At 33.6% G+C, this 19,977-nt stretch overlaps 1 protein-coding gene across 1 annotated transcript in view; it reads right to left on the reverse strand.

The window, feature by feature from the left end:
* LOC110099362 (serine/threonine-protein phosphatase BSL2 homolog) overlaps nucleotides 1-15,414 on the reverse strand; it is a 40,626-nt gene extending 25,212 nt beyond the window's left edge. Inside the window, exons 1-9 of the mRNA XM_020826481.2 lie at nucleotides 14,669-15,414; nucleotides 14,309-14,369; nucleotides 12,686-12,764; nucleotides 12,467-12,546; nucleotides 12,294-12,388; nucleotides 12,079-12,178; nucleotides 11,186-11,255; nucleotides 6,763-6,864; nucleotides 6,590-6,671 (exon numbers count right to left, since the gene is read on the reverse strand). Coding sequence (XP_020682140.1) covers nucleotides 6,590-6,671; nucleotides 6,763-6,864; nucleotides 11,186-11,255; nucleotides 12,079-12,178; nucleotides 12,294-12,388; nucleotides 12,467-12,546; nucleotides 12,686-12,764; nucleotides 14,309-14,369; nucleotides 14,669-15,053 — 1,054 coding nt within the window. The 5' untranslated portion in view covers nucleotides 15,054-15,414. The remainder of the gene's footprint in view (nucleotides 1-6,589; nucleotides 6,672-6,762; nucleotides 6,865-11,185; nucleotides 11,256-12,078; nucleotides 12,179-12,293; nucleotides 12,389-12,466; nucleotides 12,547-12,685; nucleotides 12,765-14,308; nucleotides 14,370-14,668) is intronic.
* Between the last annotated feature and the right edge of the window lie 4,563 nt (nucleotides 15,415-19,977).

Consider the following 19,977-nt stretch of genomic DNA (forward strand, 5'->3'; position numbering starts at 1 on the left):
GTGGAGAATGAGTGTGTTGATTCTTGATTCATATTTTAAAGAATAAAAGTGATGCACAAGATTGTGCGAATTATAGAGGAATTAAGTTGATGTGTCATACTTCAAAACTTTAGGAGAGAGTTAAGGTTACGGCGTGATACTAATGTTTTTCAAAATCAATTTGAATTAATGCTGGGTAGGTCTACTATGGAAGTTATTTATTTATTGAGAGGGTTGATCGAGAAGTTTAGAGAGAATAAGGAGGATTTACATATGATATTTATTGATTTACAGAAAGCACACGATAAAGTTCCAAGAGAAGTGTTATGGAGAGTTCTAGAAAAGAAAAAGGATTAATAATGCTTATATTCAAGTCATTAGGGATATATATTCAGGAGCTGCTACTTGTGTTTAAACACAAAGTGATTTGACCAAGTATTTTCCTATTTTAGTTGAATTACATCAAGGATCAGCCTTAAGCCCTTATCTTTTTGCTTTAGTCATGGATGCTCTTACTAGACAATTGCAAGAAAAAGTATCATGGTGTATGCTTTTTGCTGATGATATTCTTCTTGTTGATAAGACTAGGGAGGGAGTTGAAGCTAAACTTGAATTATGGAGGTCAAGATTAGAGTTTAAAGGTTTTTGTTTGAGTAGATGTAAAACTGAATACATGGAGTGTAATTTTAGTAGTAATAGATCTAGTAGAGGGTTTGTGACTTTGAGCGATCAAGTCATTAATAAGTGCATTCATTTAGATATCTTGGGTCTATTGTTCAGAGTGATGGTGAAATAGATGGAGATATTTTTAGTAAAATTCAAGTTCGATGGTTGAAGTGGAGGAATGTTTCGGGTTTGTTGTGTGATAGAAAAGTACCACTCAAACTTAAGGGAAAATTTTATTAAATGGTGGAGACCTAGAATGCTTTATGGCGCAGAATGTTGGCCATTAAATGAGAAGCATAATATTAAGTTAAGTGTTGCTGAAATGAGGATGCTCAGGTGGATAAGTGGATTTACTCTTAGAGACAGGATATGAAACGAGCATATCCGTGAAAAGGTTGGAGTAGCTCCAATGATTATCCGTGAAAATGTTGGAGTAGCTCCAATGATAGATAAAATTAGAGAGAGTCGCCTTAGATGATTTGGTCACATAAAACGGCGGCCTTCTGATGACCCGATTAGGAGAATAGATGTATTATATTTGGCATATGTTAAAAAGGTAGAGGTAAACCTAAAAAGACTTATTTAGAAAATATTAGAAATGACCTTTCTTTATTAAATTTAAATGAGAATTTAACTTTTAACAGGACACAATGGAGAAAAAGAATTAATGTAGCCAACCCCACGTAATGGGATAAAGGCTTGATGTAGTTGTTTTTGTGTGTGTTGCTGAAAACCAAACACTGTAACTATACAGAATCAAAGCTGTCTAAGAGTCTTTCTATAGGCATATATTATTGATAAGATCAAAATGCAAAAACTCATACATGAGCTACACAAATATTATAATGGAAGGCAAAAATTGCAGAAAAAGATGACTACACAAAATTCATCAACTTATTCACAACTTGAAAGCCAAGAGAATTGGATTCTGCCCCATAATAAAAAGTTAAGAGATGGTATTATTTGATGATAACCTAACTGTCGACTCAATGTATGTATTCCATATGATGCTTAGAACCAATTAATTAGTGGTATCATTCAGCTACAGCGACAGAAAATTTCATTCTGCTCCAGATGTTTTTTTTTTTGGCAAACAAAAAGACAATATGCACTATCCTCAATGAGGTCTTCTATCGCCTGCCTAATGTAGATCTTACAAAGAAAAAATCTTAATGAGAATTTTACACTAACAATTTACCATTTGACGGGAAAAAAAAGTTAATAATTCAACAAAATAAGCAAATCAGTCTATAAAAGTTGACGGACTTCAGCAATTAACAGCTATCCAAAATTCAAATAAAAAAGCTGCAAGATCTGAGGATGGAATCTTTATTATGAATGAAAGAATCTGTAGACATCCTCTGTTTTCGACCATTTCTAAAAACCAGAAACATAAGCAACATATATATTCAAACAGTTGATCAGAGCCTGCACCCTTCAACCATTCCTTCTCTAATAATCAACCTCCACAATTTGTGGTAGCTTTTCGATACTCCCTTAACAAACTCAATAGTTACCTTTTTACCTTTGATTAATATATATATATATATATATATATTCACGACTCCAACAACGATACCAGACCCAAGCAAAACTCATGCAATGAATTGAAGCTAGCGATGTCCCGGATGACATGATACATTAGCTTGACTCGAGTTCTTTGAGCTTGATGTGGAGTAAGACACCTTCATCGGCGGTTAGGAATTTTCAATTCAGGGTAAAATAAAGACTCTCAACTACTTCCCTCCATGTGAGATGAAGGAAACTACGACCATCAGAAATTGAACTTCTAGAGAAAAAATGATATATCATTCTTTGATGGACATTTGCATATGGAAATTACTTGGATTGGGAGTAAGCCATAAGAAAATTTTTGAATGCAAGGAAATCATGTCGGATAAATATGTTAAATAGATGGGTTGTAGATAGAAAAGGGTATCTAGCTCCTGGTGGAATAAACTTCTACAGTTCCAACAATGAGAGGGCAAAGGACCTGTTTGAAGTTGCATCTAGACGAGGAAATAATGCAAAATCATTATTTACCAACCGATTTCAAGTAAATGTTATATGTACAATATCGGCATTGCTTGCAAAGGATAGGTATCATTAGTGAGCACACAAATGAGTTATAGATTAAGCGGAAAAACAAATCTGAATAAAATGAATGATCAACTTACTGCACAGATTAAGCGGAAAAACAAATCTGAATAAAATGAACAATCAACTCACTGCACAATACGTGGTGGTTTAAAGGAAGGAATCCAAGAGAATTTGGAGATGAACTCCATTTGAACCCTATCACATGCAGTAAATTTCGCATTTAAGGCAGAAATGCAGCTCAATATAGGATCTCATAACAACCACTATAGTATAGGCGTTCTTATGTAGAGTACAACAACACTTCGAAGGCAAAAGAGGGCTCCCTTCCATCCACTACTACTGGAAAATCATGATGCACAAGTGACAAAAGAAATGCAGATGGTAAATTTCGACCTAAGAGCAATATTCCTGAATGCAATAACCCATATGTCAAATCAAACACATTGAAGTGGTTTCATTGTATTCCTTCAGGGCATAAATCCAATGAAAGTCAAAATTGCAAGTACGTGCAATTTACTAAAGTAGAAATGACTGGTGAAAGTGAAAATGAAATACCCGATCAAAGGGAAGATTATGATGACAATAATGCGATTAGGGGGACGCCCTAGCCTGTATCCTTGAGAAAATCTTGATAGCTCCTTGGCAATCAGTTTCTACTCAATAGCATGCCATTTTTAGAACACATTATGCAATTAATGGGAAGGTTTGAAAAGTACTAAACGACAATGAGTGCATAGAGAATCTGATATCTAGCACTATTGTGAAGATATTGAACTTACCACCAAACACCCTCACCCCTATAAGATTAGTTGGGCTGGTGCATGGCTAGAGATACTTATTACGCAAATGTGATGGGTAACCATTTCAATAGGTAAATTCTTTTTAAGTGAAGTCTCTTGTGATGTGCTTGATATGGAGCAGTATTGCCACAAGATGGTCAACCAATGGAAATTTTCAATGAAAAATTAAGATGCACAATCCAAACATAGATTGTTTACAAGCAAGACTTGTATGGTACCATCCATGCCCTCAATAATTGAGAACATTATCTTTTAAATAAAGATTTTGTACTGTCTAACGACCATTAAGCCTTACAATACTTTCAGAATTCCCAAAAGAACATTATTAGATTACAAAAAATATGATTTTTTTTTACAGAAGTTCAACTGCGTTCAAACAAAAGGTTGGAAGTCAAAATAAATTTGCAGACGTGATCAACTGTTGCTACCACCTACTTGCGGCATTGCAAACAAGCCTTACAGACTTCTAGAACCAAAAGGAGCTCTATTAGGATGACGCTGGCATTGCAAACATCTAGAATAAGTGTTGAAATCATCAATAGACAGCCAACCTCTCTATAAGGCATGGTTACCCGTTCAAGGGAAATCAACATTACATCCCGCGAGCTTTAGTCCGAGAGCAGCTTATACAAGACTTACACTTAATGGGTTAGTTGTGCGTTTTGGCAGAAACAAAACACTAGATCTGTTCCACTCTCGCTTCATTGGCCAAAATTGCAATGTGATGTCATTCATTTTGTGGAGTGACATCCAGTTTGCAAGGACATGACACAGAACCAAGATTTTAAAAATTGGACCAGACGGTCCGACCAATTCAACTGTGAACTGGTCATAAGACCATTTCGATCCATTCTGAAAACCGCTTCTGCATAAAACCGTCTATAACTGACCAGAATCATTGGTTCAATCGACAAACCGATGAACCAGTCCTGATTCCTTCAAACCAGCCAGTTCAATTGCATAATTAATTAAACAATTAAATAAGGTAATTTATTACATTAAGGATTAAATGTCAAATATTATATAATATTCACAATTTAACAAATTAATTTAAATTTAAATACTTAATTTTTAAATAAACATGAAATCCTTATCATAATTATTTGCCGCAAAACACCAATAAAGCATGTTCACATGGGCCCACCACTTTATATGAGTTCTAACACATACAAACCCAAAACGATATATAAACAATAATAAGAAAAAGTTTCCAAGTGATGTAGAACTAAATAGGTGAGTTGATGTTATGAAGCTCATAACATATATAGTATAAAATTTTGAAGAGATTTTTTAATTAATTCTTTATAATGTGAATAATATTTATTTTTTAGCTAATAATATTTATTTATTTATTTATTTGTACATACACATTAAAAAATAATTTTTACTTATTTATTAATGATAAATTATTTAATATAAAATATTTATAGATAAATTTATATTAAATGTAAAAAAATTAAAAATTGAATGCATTTAAATTTAAAATTATAGAAACTATCGTTTATGTAAGTTTTTTATTTATTTTTAGTCATAAATTTATCTTTTTACATGATTATTATAATATTATTATTTTATTTAGATAATATTTAAATAATTTTAATATTATTACATCATTCGGTCCAATGAATCCCAGTCGAACCATTGAACCTCTCCTTCCGATTCAATGTCAGATCCGGTTTTCATAACCATGCACATAAATCTAGTTTACCTCCACATCTTGTTCCCGATTCAATTTGGGAATATCATAGCTAAGGTTTCAGCTTTGGCTTACCACGGGCTGAGCGAGGTGTCAACCCTATTTTAGTCGAAGTTGACCTATTTTAAATGATGGCACACTTCGAAATAAGAAAACCTTTTGATGCTATGTACGATTATTTTTCTGTGATATTGTGTGCCTTTACGGGCTGCCTCAAAGTTTAATCCAAGAACGGGACACAAAATTCATCATTTGCCTAGTGGGAATTATGGCAGATGCTGAAAAAGGACATTTGTCTTAGCTATTTTTACCACTCCTAGACTGATGGCAACCCAGAGATGGTCAATCAGACTCTAAGAAACATGTTATGTTGTTCAGTATCTGACAATCCAAAATAGTGCAATGAATTTCTCAATCAAACTTAATTCGCCTACAACTCAATGATGAATTGATAAACCAGGCGTAGTCCATTTAGCATTGTCTACACAAAAGCTCTTAATCACATAGTTGAAATAGACACCTTACCAAAATGCAAGAGCTAGGCGACTGCTACACTAACTCAGACATTTTCCAAGGTGCTGCAAAATGTCAAAGAAAAACTTGAAGAATCGAACAATAAATATAAACAAAAGGTTGACACTCATCGACAGCAAAAATTATTCCAAGAGGGGATCATGTTATGGTTAGGCTCTCCCTGGAAACATATTCAAAACTAAAACCTCACAAACTAGGCTTGTTTCCTATATCTAAAAAGATCAATGACAATGGTTATGCTGTTTCAATTTCTCGAAACTTACACCTATCGCCGCCTTTAATGAAACTAACATCTACAAATCACCAGATATAGCGGCCATCGAACCTGAGTCAAGCTCTTATCAGGTAGAGGAGATATGATGCATCCTGCATCATTTGACAATAAATTTTCATCTAATAATTATACTCCACGCCCTGCGACAATTTTTTGATACTCCATTAACAAACGAATTAGTTAACTTCTTATCCTTTTTAAATTTATGTTTCTATTTTTTTTATTTTTTTTTCTTAAACCGGCTCCCCACTGGTAGGTGAGAGTATATATGGTTGGACGTTATTTTACTCGAGATCTTTTGGATAAAAAAATAATGTAAGTTCTACTTCTTCCCACCAAGAATTTATTCTTAATTCAGTTATTTTCCCACTTGATCTGCCTTGTGTGCGTTCCATTCCTTATGCACTTCTACGGCAGAATTCAAGTGCAAATGTTTGAGTTATCCTAAATGGATGCATAACTATGTCAAATCAACAAACAGTCACAAGAAGAAGATGAACAAAAACAACTATTATTAAACCCACATAGCATGATAAACACCTGCAACACTTGATGAATCTTCTACCATGCGGCCGCCACCAAGAGCCCCTCCAGATACATGAAGCCTTGCATTAACAAAAACCTAATAGAATGTTTTAGCAAGATAATTATATTTCTGTTTATGACAAATGATGTTATAAAATATGGTAGAGAAAGCCAAGAATGACCCTCACAGCTGCATGTTGGTACCGTGGAGAAGGAGAGACCCCTGGGGCAATAGCCCACTCCCAACGCCCATCTCTATGCTTCGCAAGGCCATATGCACTTGCCAGAGGCTATAGTACAAGAAAAAGGAGAAAATAAAATTGTTATGGACCACGCGGGATATAAGTAAGCATATAATAATAGAAAGAACAGATAAAGCAAACGCAAGATATAAAGACATTCACTCCTTTGAATTGGTTTAAGTAGTGCTGTTGCAACTTGCACTTATCAAGCCTCGGTGAGGAGCAAAGCGCATTTCCAAACCAAATTCTTTTCAGCCAAAATAACATCATGAAACAATGATATGAATGTACACAAGTAACAGGCTAAAATAAACTGCTAGGTTATTAAAAAAAAAAGGATAAAAAAAACACAATTTTTAAGTGAAATACAACTAAGCTAACAACAGTAATATTGATCAATGCAAATCGATGAGCACAAATTACTCTCATGGTTTGTTTACTGAACCTCTTAAAATAAAAAAATAGCATATAAAAATACTGCAGAAACGTATAAACCTTACAACAACAACATCGAGCCTTTATCTCACTACGTGAGGTCGGCTACATGAATCATTTTTCTCCATTGTGTTCTATTAAAAGTCAAATTCTCGTTTAGATCTAATAGAGAAGGATCATTTCTAATATTTTCTAATCAAGTCTTTTTAGGTATGTCTCATGTACTCTTAATAATGACTTGATCGCCCAAAGTCACAATCCTCTCACTAGGTCTATTACTACTAAAATAACAATCCATATATTCTGTTTTAGATCTACTCAAGCGAAAACCTTTAGACTCTAAGGTTGACCTCCATAATTCAAGTTTACCTTCAACTCCCTCTCTAGTCTTACCAACAAGAAGAATATCATCAGCAAAAAGCATACACCAAGGTACATCCTTGACTAAAGCAAAGAGATATGGACTTAAGGCTGATCCTTGATGTAACCCAACCGAAATAGGGAAATACTTGGTCAAACCACCTTGTGTTTGAACACAAGTAATAGCTCCTGCATACATATCTTTAATGATTTGAATATAAGCATTATTAACTCCTTTCTTATCAAGAACTCTCCATAGCACTTCTCTTGGAACATTATCATAAGCTTTTTCTAAATCAATAAATATCATATGTAGATTCTCTTTATTTTCTCTATATTTCTCCATCAAACCTCTTAATAAATGTATGGCTTCCATAGTTGACCTACCCGGCATGAATCTAAATTTATTTTGAGAAACATTAGTATCACGCCGCAACCTATGCTCCATAACTCACTCCCATAGTTTTAAAGTATGTCACATTAACTTAATTCCTCTATAATTCGCACAATCTTGTGCATCACCTTTATTCTTAAAAATAGGAATTAACATACTCATTCTCCACTCATCTGACATCTTATACTGACAATAATAAGAATCCTAAAATATTCTGACAGATAGCTCACCATCCATATACGTTCCAAATCCAAATACTAAAGATGAAGATTACGAAGATATTTTGAAGTGTATGCTGTACAACAGAAAGATGGTTTGAACAAGTTTATTATACTAGAAATTCTCCAATCTTTACATAAATAGTACTAATTCTAGGCTGAACAACTTAATACAACGTATAAAATATCCACTCAAGGAATGAGTTTCTGTTGCCTATATCTTACAATATATAAATATGAAAATCTACATACCAAAAGGTCAAATAGTAGAAGATTCAAAAATTCCTAGAAGTCGGAATCGAAGCCACTCTGCACACAAATCAATAAATGGAATGTTCTATAAATGATTTTGATGTGAATTTCAAAGTGGCTTTTTCTTTTTTTGTTTCTTTGGCCAGCTCCATAGCACATGCAATGTTTTTTGCTCTTATGAAAAAATCTAGAGATAATTGCAATTTTTATTACTGTTTGATTAAACTGAGAGCTGCTTTTCCTGGGAAAAACCAAAGATAACGCCGAAATGATATAGTTCTGCAAAAGGCCATTAACTTTTTACAATAGTAGGAATCCGGAGGTCATTGAAGGAAGTTACAGTCCCAGGAGCTACTGAAGGTCGTAGGACTCTGATGGCATATATCTTAACAGCCGCATATAGGTGGCTACAGTAAGAGGAATGGAATACCGAGGGCTTTCCAATTTTATCAAAACTCTTCTTCTCCCTGGATGGATGTCAATTCATTCACCTTGACCAAATGTGACGCATGATGGAACTAAGAGGAAACAAGTGTGATGATTAATGGAACTTAGGAGAACACACCAAAAGCAATTCAATTATAATACTTTCTTTTGATTGATTCCATCTTCTTATTCTTTCCATCTCCTTTGGTCCTTGTGTGAGTACACTTACACAGTTGTGCATTGATAGGAAATACTTGAATTCGCAAGTAACCCTAAGGTTATACTTGAGTTCTCAAGCAATCCTAACACAAAATGAAGAGCAAACAGCAGCCAATCGGCTGTCCACAGCAGAAAAACAGCAAAATCACAAGAAAAACTGAGAGAAAACTCAAGAAGAAACATGGATTCCACTAGACGATGAATAAAATAGCAAGATACAAGAGATCCTCAATTCGAGAGGAGGATCGTCTCTCCCAAATTTCTAGACAAGGTTGTATAGAGCCCAAACCTCCAAGAAACCCTAATTTCAATTAATCAAAACATGAAACATCCCTAATTCCCTCATGCACTTTAATATCCAACCTTCCTAATACAATTTCCCTCCTAAACCCAAGTCCCTCCCCCTCTATTCAATTTTTCAAAAATCATTAGATGGTGTGGGGCCCATCAGCATTGGCGGAACAGCCAAAGGAGGCGGCTTGTTCCGCCTCCTGTCATGCATAAAGCAATGCATTACGACTCTGGCAAGCGGGAGCCCGGTGCGGGCTGCATGAAGCAATGTGTTACGACTATGGCATACGGGAACAGCCATCCGCGCCTTGCCTAGACTGGCTGAAACCAGCATAAAATTTGGGCAGGATCCAGATCAGCAGGGAAGGAATTTCGTCCCCTCTTGTGGGACCTAGGAAAATTGTAATTCATTATGTAGAGATAACGAATCAAGGGGAATTGTTTAGGAAAATCTTAATTAAAAGTAGGAGTGAATTATTTAAGAAAATATATCCAATTTGAATTCAAATCTGAGAGAGAATTATTTTGGGAAAAGAGGCTAATTTGAGAGGGGATTATGGGAGCTTATTTGAATTACATCAACAACCTTTATTAGCCTAGACTAATGAATGAGGTATTGCACCCTTTTCTAGATAAATTCATAATAATTTGTCTCAGCAATATTTTGATGTATAACAACATCTAGAAGGAGCATCTACAACAACATGAGTAAATTTTGAGGCTTCTTTAAGTTAAACTTGTATTAAACCTTAAGAACTTTCAGTTTGAAAGCCTTAAGCTTGTTTACCTCAGCTTTATCACATGCAAAAGAGAGCTACAAATAGATCCAAACAAGTTAGCAGCGATTCAAATGTAGTATTTAAAATTTTTTAAAAAGGTAATATTAAAATGTCCTAATTTTTTTATGTATCAATTTTCATACAGCAACAACAACAAGCTTTTATCCCACTACATGGGGTCGGCTACATGAATCCTTTTTCTCCATTGTGTCCTATTAAGAGTCAAATTCTCAATTAGATCTAATAAAGAAAAGTCAATTTTAATATCTTCTAACCAAGTCTTTTTAGGTATACATCTACCTTTCTAAACATATGTCAAATCTAATACATCTACTACTCTCCTAACTGGATCATCAAAAGGTTGCCGTTTTATGTGACCAAACCATTTAAGGCGACTCTCTCTAATCTTATCTTCCATTGGAGCTACTCTAAACTTTTCATGTATATGCTCATTTCGTATCATGTCTCTAAGAGTAAAACTATTCATCCACCTGAGCATCCTCATCTCTGCAACAATTAACTTAATTTTATGCTTCCCTTCTAATGGTGAACATTCTGCGCCATAAAACATTGCAGGTCTAACCACAATTGCCCAAAAATGCTCAATGGCTCAAATACAAGAATTTAAAATTGCAATACCTCGCCTTATATAAAAATACTCATACATAAATTATCATAGGTATGACAAAGTAGATCATAGATATATGAATCTTAAACCATAAAATATTAAATTAGCTCAAAACTACATCATGCATTAATACATTAACACTTTAAGAAAGAGAAGCATCAGATATGCAAGAGTTGTTTCAACAAATTTCTATTCTTATTTTATAATATCTAATGATACAATTGAGGTCTCATCCTTTGCTCAAAAGCCATCTTTTATGAATTCTCTTTTTTGAGGAGGGAAATTACCACACAAAAGTTTTCTTGTGAGATAGTAAAATACCATATGGTGAAGAGTATAATTTGGTAGAGTGGCTTTTCAAACTCACCACACTATTTGCATCTCTCCCTCCACAAAGCAAAAGGAGACCATCGGAGCGTGCACTTGCAGTTGCATACCTAAAAAATCAGAAAGGAGATCAAATTAAGTTTTTTTCTTTTTGAGACAAACCAACGTATAAAAAATTCCATGTGCTGTCTTCCTAGAAACTCATATGAGGTCACTAATAATCTAGCACCTCAAATGGGAGGAAGTCATAGCTTTAAGACTTGCAATAATTATTTGTCAAGTTCAGGAACATTTCTTAAATAGTACAGGGCTTTCCATTCCTAATGTGAGATGTCATTACATGACACAAATATGCACATGCACATGCTCATGCAAAATGCTGAGACACGAGTGACATACTTTAGGCAAATATTTTGACAAATTTTCTACATGTTGCTTTAGTTTTGAAAATTCATTCAAAGCCAATTCACCCCACCCCTCTTGGTTGTATGTATAGGCCAACAAAATTTACAAAATAAGAAAAGAGAAAAATGCAACACAAACAATAAAATGATTTAGCGTACTTTGAAAAAGAATAAAGCAAATTAAATCAAGTTATCGCATATAGAAAACACTAATGAAACAAAAAAGGAGAGCTATTATTGTATTCACGATACAATATCACTACAATGAATGGAGTAACAACCCCTCTCATCCTCTGGGAAGAAGTCAAAAAGGGATGGGACTAACCATGAAAGTAGAAAGAGCATGATAGCATTGCGTGTCAAGCATTCGTAAGTATGAGTTCACAACACACTAAATATGGTTTAACCACTTACATAATGAAATTAACCACATACATAATGAAATTAAGCAGCATAACACAGATCAAGAAAACATTATCAAGTGACGAAAAAAATTGCTTTCATAAAACAAAATGATTAAAAAACTCACATGCACGGAGGTGGGCCTTCACCTTCAGGTTCCAACTTCCTCCACTCATAAGGTTTAGCCGCAGTGTCGAGCGCCCAAACATCAGCTAGAGGCCTCTTCCCTAGAACATTATCAATTGTTAACTTCCCAAGCATTTTAGGAACCATCGGAACAAAAAACTAGTTTTTATTGGTTGCATGATAGGAAAATAGTGTGCATTCAAATGAAAGCCCTACCATCATTTCCACCAATGCATAATAGAAATCTCTGACCCACTAAAGCCATAACATGGCCATAACGTGGCCCAGGACCAGGTCCTTGAACAACTACTCTGCATAAATTATAAATATAATTCAGCACTAACACACATCCTAGCGAATCAAACTTTAGCTCAAAATATATTAAATACCGGTGCCAACGTGATCGTTGTTGTGTTAAATCCAGGACATGAAGGTCCTCTGCTGATAAACCAGCAGGGCCAATCCCACCCTACATTACCAATACAAAGAGAAATTTTGGTTAATATTCTTCATACACAATGTTTCTCCTCAAAATTCAATTTAAAGTTTTAATCTACAATTAATTTAAGTATTTCAAAATGACACAAGTTCATGTTAGGCAGGCTAACCTGAATTACTACCATGGTGCCCACAGCTGTAGCAACATGTGCAGCTCTTGGTGAGGGTGCTTCCCCATTTGGAGTGAGCCTAAAATCATATTAAAGCACAACTACCATTTACAAAAGTTAATGATGAAAAATAAATATTTTCAATAAAATTTTGAAAACTAAGGGATGTGAAATGATTTTAAAAAAAAAAATTTTTTTGGTATCAATATATTAGAACAAAGGAGATGTGCAAAATTGAAATTATTATAGATGAATAAAATTTATGAGATATAATAAATGTATGAGAGATAACAATGGAACATAGACTTAGAAATATTACATTAGAATCTCAAAAACAATTTAATTGCATGCCAAAAGAAATCACTTTGTAAATGATTTTTTGTATTAAGAAAATTAGCATTAATCTTTAGAGAGAAAAGAAATTATCTTCATATGATTTTCATTGATCTAGAGTAGTTAAATGATCAAGTATCATAAGAATTGATTTATTGCACATTAATAAGAAAAAAAGTAATATCAAAGTTATGTTAAAGTTATTAATAATATATATGATGGAGAGTTGACTAGCATAAAAATTTTTTAGTAGATGATGAGTGACTAAAGAGCTTTTAATTATGATGGGATTAATCAAAGAATAAAATTGAGATTATATATATAGTTATTGAGATGTTTATAAATAGTAGTCGAAGCGAGGTGTCTTATTTATACTTTTTAAAAAACTACATGATTTTAATCGATGAGACATTTATTGAAATAAGAGGAAAGCTAAAACAATGGGAAAAGCATTTACAAGCTAAACAACTTGAAATTCGTAGAACAAAGCAAGGTATACCATATACATTTTTATTGGGGGTGGTATTTAAAATTATTAATTAATACTATTAGAAAATAAAATGATACTAAGGAATGATAAGTTTAAATGCCTAAGATATATTTTACATAACAAATGTTATATAGATTTGCTCATGAGAATATAACTTCTAGATGTAAAGTTTCGTATTTAACATGGGTAATTTCCTAAAGTGTATTATACAATAATAGAATATCACAAAAACTGTATATAAATTTTATGCAACTTCAATTAAGCCTGCAATGTGTGTGGATCCAAGCATTGGGTAGTAGAAAATTGTTGATTGCAAAATTGAGTGTGATAAAATAACAATGTTCAAATGGATGCGTAAAAAAGACTATGAAGAATAAATTGAGGAATGATTGAATTAGAATGGTGGTGAAAGTAACATCTATTTAAGATAGGATAGTAGAAAGTAAACTTATGTGATTTGGACAATGAAGGACATAAAATGTACTCATTAAACATGTAGAAACAATTAATGCCAATGGATTAAGAAGGAAAAAAGGCAAACTGATTCTAGAATAATAAAAGTTTAAAAAGATTCATGCAAAATAAGTTAAACACCTCATGCAATACTCAATTGGAACTAATGAAAATCAAGATTCTTAAAGCCAACCTATATATTTGAGAGTGGAGTCATTAAACTAGTGATGGTGATAATGATGATGATGGTGAAAGATGAAAAAATAAATACACATAAAAAAAAAACACAGAAGAGCCCATGGTAATAAACTTTCTAGAAAACAAGTTGAAGATGGTTAGAAGCTTACCTTGTCCATCTATTCTCAGTAACATCATAACAATGGACATCAGCAGTTGCCCCTGCCAAACCTGCAAGCCAAGTCAAGTATTTTCAGAGACTATCTAATATTGAGCCCTCTATCCAAGATTAAACATAACAAATTGACATGTTTCAACTTCCAAATAGAAAGAGAGGCAACCACAAACACTATAAATTCTTAAACTTCATTTTATTTAGCCAATTCCCCACATATAAAACTAAACCTTCTTTTTTCAGAAAAAATCCTAAGGAATTCAGCCTCAGCCCGTCTACCCCACAATTCCAACAAAAGGAAGGTAAAGCCTAGCTTTTCCCATACAATATATGGAACCAAACGAAGGATACTTACGAATACCAGCGCTACCGGCTGGCGACGGCGGCGTGGCAGAGTTTCCCTCAAGGGCCGTGGCACCGCCAAACAGGATCAGTCTCGGGCCGATATACCCGGGCGTTCCTTCTTCCCCGACTGCCGCTACTGCCGTGAGCGTGTGCCCACAGCGCGAGCCGGACCCATCCTCCTTCTTCTCAATAATAGCGTTCAACACCGTGTAGGTCGGAGCTGGCCTTGGCCCTGCCGCCGCGACCACAGCCGTCGCTGTCTGCTTCTGATAATCAGGCAGCACCACCGCACCCTCTTGAGGTATTGGCGCTAGAGGATCATTAAGGTGGTTAGAAACTACAGTCGCGGGGGGGTTGTGGTCGTATTCAGTGGACATAGCCGAATCGACGTCCATCGCCGTGATGCAGCAGAGATCGGTAAACCAGGGATCGATGCCTCAGCCTACAAGCGCCGCAGTGCATTCCGTATCGCCGTTGCCTCCTGTCGCCCGATCCTATGTGATAGCGGCGTTCGGGATGAGTAAAAAGAGAGAGAGAGAAGAGGAGACCACCAAGGGAAAAGAGGCTTGCAGTTATAGCTCCCGTCCGGTAGATAATTCGCAGGTGTAGAAGAGGACGAGAACCAGATATCGAAGAACGGATTAGTCACTACAAATTCGGAGAGGCCAGAAGAGCGCGAGCGAGAAAGAGATGAACAAGACGACGAAGAGAGCGCGCAGAAATGCGGCGAGGGAGAAAAGAGTGATAATATTTCCCGTCTTTAATTCTGCACCGCATTTCATTTTTCTTTTTCTTTTTTGTCATATTTTTGCAAGCTTATTTCATTAGGGGATAATTTCATATATTTTAAAATTTTACAATTTATTTTTTAAAATCTTAAATTAAATGTTATTATCTTTAAAATACTTATATATGGAATACTTTACTTTTTTTACTTCAAACCAAATAGTCCTAATTGGCTGTTTTTTTTTTTTTTAAATCAATATTCAATTATCCTTTTTTGCCATAATTCTAGATTTACTATAGCCAAAAGTTTGGCATGTTAGCAAGATTTGGCCAAAGAAGCGTGACAAAGAAGAGACAGATTGTTATCTTCACAGCGAGCTAGCTCTCGTCTTTACTTTTGATCTGATGTTGTCGAAGGAGAGATGTTGTCGAAGGAGACGAAAAAGCATCTTTAGCGATGCTACTTCATGCAAACCACTCAAAGTTGAAATAGTAATGAAGAAATGGCCACGAGGAAAAGCAAAACATTAAAACATGAAGAGCATAGACAAATATCAAAGAGAAGATAAATGAAAGAAATAGACATGCAATAGCAGAGAAGAATACCATATACTCTGTCTAAACTCTATTTTTGCTCATATTACATTTTCTTAATTTTTACTGTTTTCCCCACACTCTACTATTAGTTAAATTATTTGATAAGTAAGCTAGCTTTTAATTATATTATTTACAGATATAACTTATTGATGGTAATTAAATTTAAACTTAATAAATAAGTCGTATTCAAAATATAAATTAAATTTAAAACACAAATTAATTTAATTTTCTTATGAAACAAATTACATGAGCCACATTTCCAAAGAATTTCGTAGGATTTATCATGACTTAATATTCTTTTGCCAAACATGTTCTTAGAATTTAACATGCTCAGAATTTAGTAAATTCGGATTTACAAAATTTACTAAATCAATCCTTCTTTTTGCAAAATAGCCCCTAAGTGAAGGAAATGGATCTTATCTATTTAAAAATTGTTCAAAGTTGAAAATGGTGCTTTTATTTGACTCACTTTCAAAATTTTATTAGGAAACCCTAAATTTATCTAAATGAGGATGCATGTAATAAGAAGAGGGGTACATAAGAATGTTGTGATACCCAGAATCTAATTTGAAAGAATTATTCATTTATCTTTTAATAAACAACAACCAAAATTATTTAATATCATCTATCAATAATAAACAACGAAACGGATTCCATAATTTAAAACATCAATGTACATATTTATATTCATTCTCAAAAATTATATACACTACTCATGATCTATACAAACCATATTATAACTATTTTATCCTGAGTCTAAAAGAATAAATAAAAAAAAAAAGAAAAAAAAAAGAAATAGAACATGAAGAACCTGACCAGCCTCACAATCCTGCTCTCATGCCCTAACCTGGAATCATTTAACCACATATAATGAGCTTAAAGAGTCCAACATGTCACCAAAACTTACAACTGAATTCACAATACAATAAAGGAGTAGTATGCATGTCAGGGATCAAATCATAGCATTAACATTCATATGATTATTGAATCAGTGTAAAAAAAAGTAAAATTCACATACAATAGTAGTAGAATCTATAAATAGTAAAACACGACGGTATAGAAGCTAGTAAAGAAAGAAATTAGTATGAGTATCAAATCTATAAAGTAATCATTGTATTTATAGTATCAATCACTATAGAAAATTGTATAAAGTATCAAATCAAAATATCGATAAATAATGTCGAAATCATGTCAATGTAGGAAAAACATATAAGAGTGTACACATGCTATCCAAGCCTCCTATATCATGTGCTCATTATATTACATGCTTAGTATAAGTATATTGAATCAATATTATCAAACAATATCAGTATCCATATGGGTAATAATAACAATCTAGTGGCATAAGCAGTAAAATAATATAATAACAGTAAATCCGTGCAGTATTAATAAATCCGTACAATAATAAGAATAACTCTCAACCAATATATCACGCGAATTAGTATATGATAATACCAAATCATTTTATTGAAAGGAAAGTCTACCAGCCCATCATCCTATATAGATCAACCAATCTCCAACCAATAGGTCAACCAGTCTTTACTTGTTTGTGCCATGCACATACATTATTATCGCAATACTATAACAGTAATAGAGATCAGTTATTACTCAATCACATATCCACATCCATTTTCAATGCATTATAGCAAATAATGCATAATTGAGTTTAATTGAATTACTCTATTTCTGATTTCAAATATTTTGTATTTTTAATATTTTTCTAATCAAATTTGTATTTTAGTTACCGAATAATATGAATAATTTTTTTCTTAGTAAATCTTTCACAACGTAACTTTTTGTATGTTATATAGATCGATATTATTAACATTTTGAATATTTATTTGAGATTTTTCACATAGTGATTTTGAAAATATAATAATTTTTGTCTATCTAGAAATTCATTTTGACTTCTAAAAATAGTAGTGTAATATAATAAAAGTCTTAAAACTTCATTTTACATAATTCCTGATAATTTGATAATTTTCTAAAAATATATATTTTTGTCTAATAGGATTATTTGTTGTCTACCGTTATGACATTTTGGCCTCTTCATTAACGATGGCCCGTCTAGTCTAATCTCATTCTTAATGAAAAGTTGAAATCTCTGAATGTTAGAATGTTTACCTCTACATCCTCTCGTGCCTCTTGGATAATCCAAAGAGTTAAAGCATAGTGGCTCTCTAATGGGAAGGAAGATCTCAAATTCTTATATGGCAATATTAAAGTGAGATTAAATGATAATTTCATAAAAGAGATTTCTACAGATGTTGGGAACTTTTCTTCTACTCAGGACCTCATCAATTTTATTATTTAGCATTTCAAAACCTTATTCAACTATATGTATTGTAACACACCAATCTCCAAAGCATCCCTGTTAGTCACACTGTTCTTGCTGATCTTATTCCCAATCTTACTGCTCCTGTTTCTAATGAGGAAACTAAAAATGCCATCTTCTCTAGCCCTGGCTCTTCAAGCCCAAGACCGGATGGCTTTACATTTGCATTTTATAAGAGCTTTTGGAACATAATTGGCCCTCAGGTTCGTAATGCAATCGAGTTTTTCTTTAACTCCTCCCTGTTACCTAGAAGGGTTAAAGCTTTTATCATTGCATTAAGTCCTAAAACGCATAATGCTAGCAGTATTACAGACTTTGAACCTATATCTCTATGCAATACTTCCTATAAATTATTGCTAAAATCCTTACCTGTAGGTTCAAGCATGTTATGCCTCATATTATACATCCAAGTCAAGTTGGCTTTATCCATAAATAATATTATTCTAGCATTTGCAATATTGAGATTATTTAATCATGCTATACAATCTAAAATGTGTTGTACTAAATTATATATATACAAACATTTTGATACAGTCTCTAGAAGTTTGCTCCTCAAGAGACTAGAACAAAAAGGTTTTATGCTCATCTTTCTCAAATGGATCAGAGTTTGCATTGAGGAGACCCATTTCTCAATTTGCATCAATGGTGCTCTAGAAGGATTTTTGAGTCCTCATTTGGATTAAGGCAAGGTTGTCCATTATCTTCATATCCTCTTTTTTTTTTTTTTTTTGCATTATTATGGATGTCTTATCAAATCTTTTTGATAATTATGTTGCTAACTGCATATTTGATGGAATTCTTGTTGAGCACAACAATATTACTCATCTTTTATATGCGAATGGCCTTCTTATTTTTTTGCAAAGCAAATCTACAAAATGTAAGCTTGCTGTTTTGGATTTGTTTTGGGTTTACATATCAATTAGGCTAAAAGTTAAATAATTTTCTCTCATAGCACACCATGAATCTAAGAAATTTGCAATATTCTAAATTTGAACCATGGAATCATTATTAAATATTTGGGTATCTCTATCTCCAGTAAGAGATTAAGAATTACAAACTTTCAATCTTTGTTGCAAAAAAATCACCTCCCTATTGGATGGCTAGAAAGCCAAGCTCCTATCTCTTATTGACAGATTTATTCATTTCAGAATTTCGAACACCCTTGCATATTGGATCAGTGATGCAATTTTATCAAAAACCTGCTGTGAATTCATTGAAAAAATATGTTCTAGATTTCTTTTATATGACAACATTAATACTATGAAGTTGCATCTCATATCTTGGAGAAATACGTGTTTCCCAAATCTAGGGGTGGATTGGGATTCCTTCGAGTCAAGCTCTCTAATCTTTATCACGCATATAGTTGTTCTCTCATTTGGCGGCTCTTAACATGTGACAACCTTTCTTACTTGCTAGTTCAGAAATAAATATGTTTCACCTTGGAAGCTCTTGTCTTCCAAACTCTTTGCATTCTAGAAACATTTGAGTTTAATTGCTCGAAAAGTTAAATCAAATTTCTCTTTTACTATTTCCACTTCTAGCAACATTTATTTATTTTGGGGTCCCTAGTGTCAAGGCCCCGATCTCTTCATAAACTGGTCGATCTATGCTCCTGAGATTTACATTTGAACTCTTTTGTATTTTCCATCATTCTAAACAAT

The sequence above is a fragment of the Dendrobium catenatum genome, unplaced genomic scaffold, assembly GCF_001605985.2.
Source record: "Dendrobium catenatum unplaced genomic scaffold, ASM160598v2 original_scaffold_125012, whole genome shotgun sequence".
Classification (NCBI taxonomy): Eukaryota; Viridiplantae; Streptophyta; class Magnoliopsida; order Asparagales; family Orchidaceae; genus Dendrobium; species Dendrobium catenatum.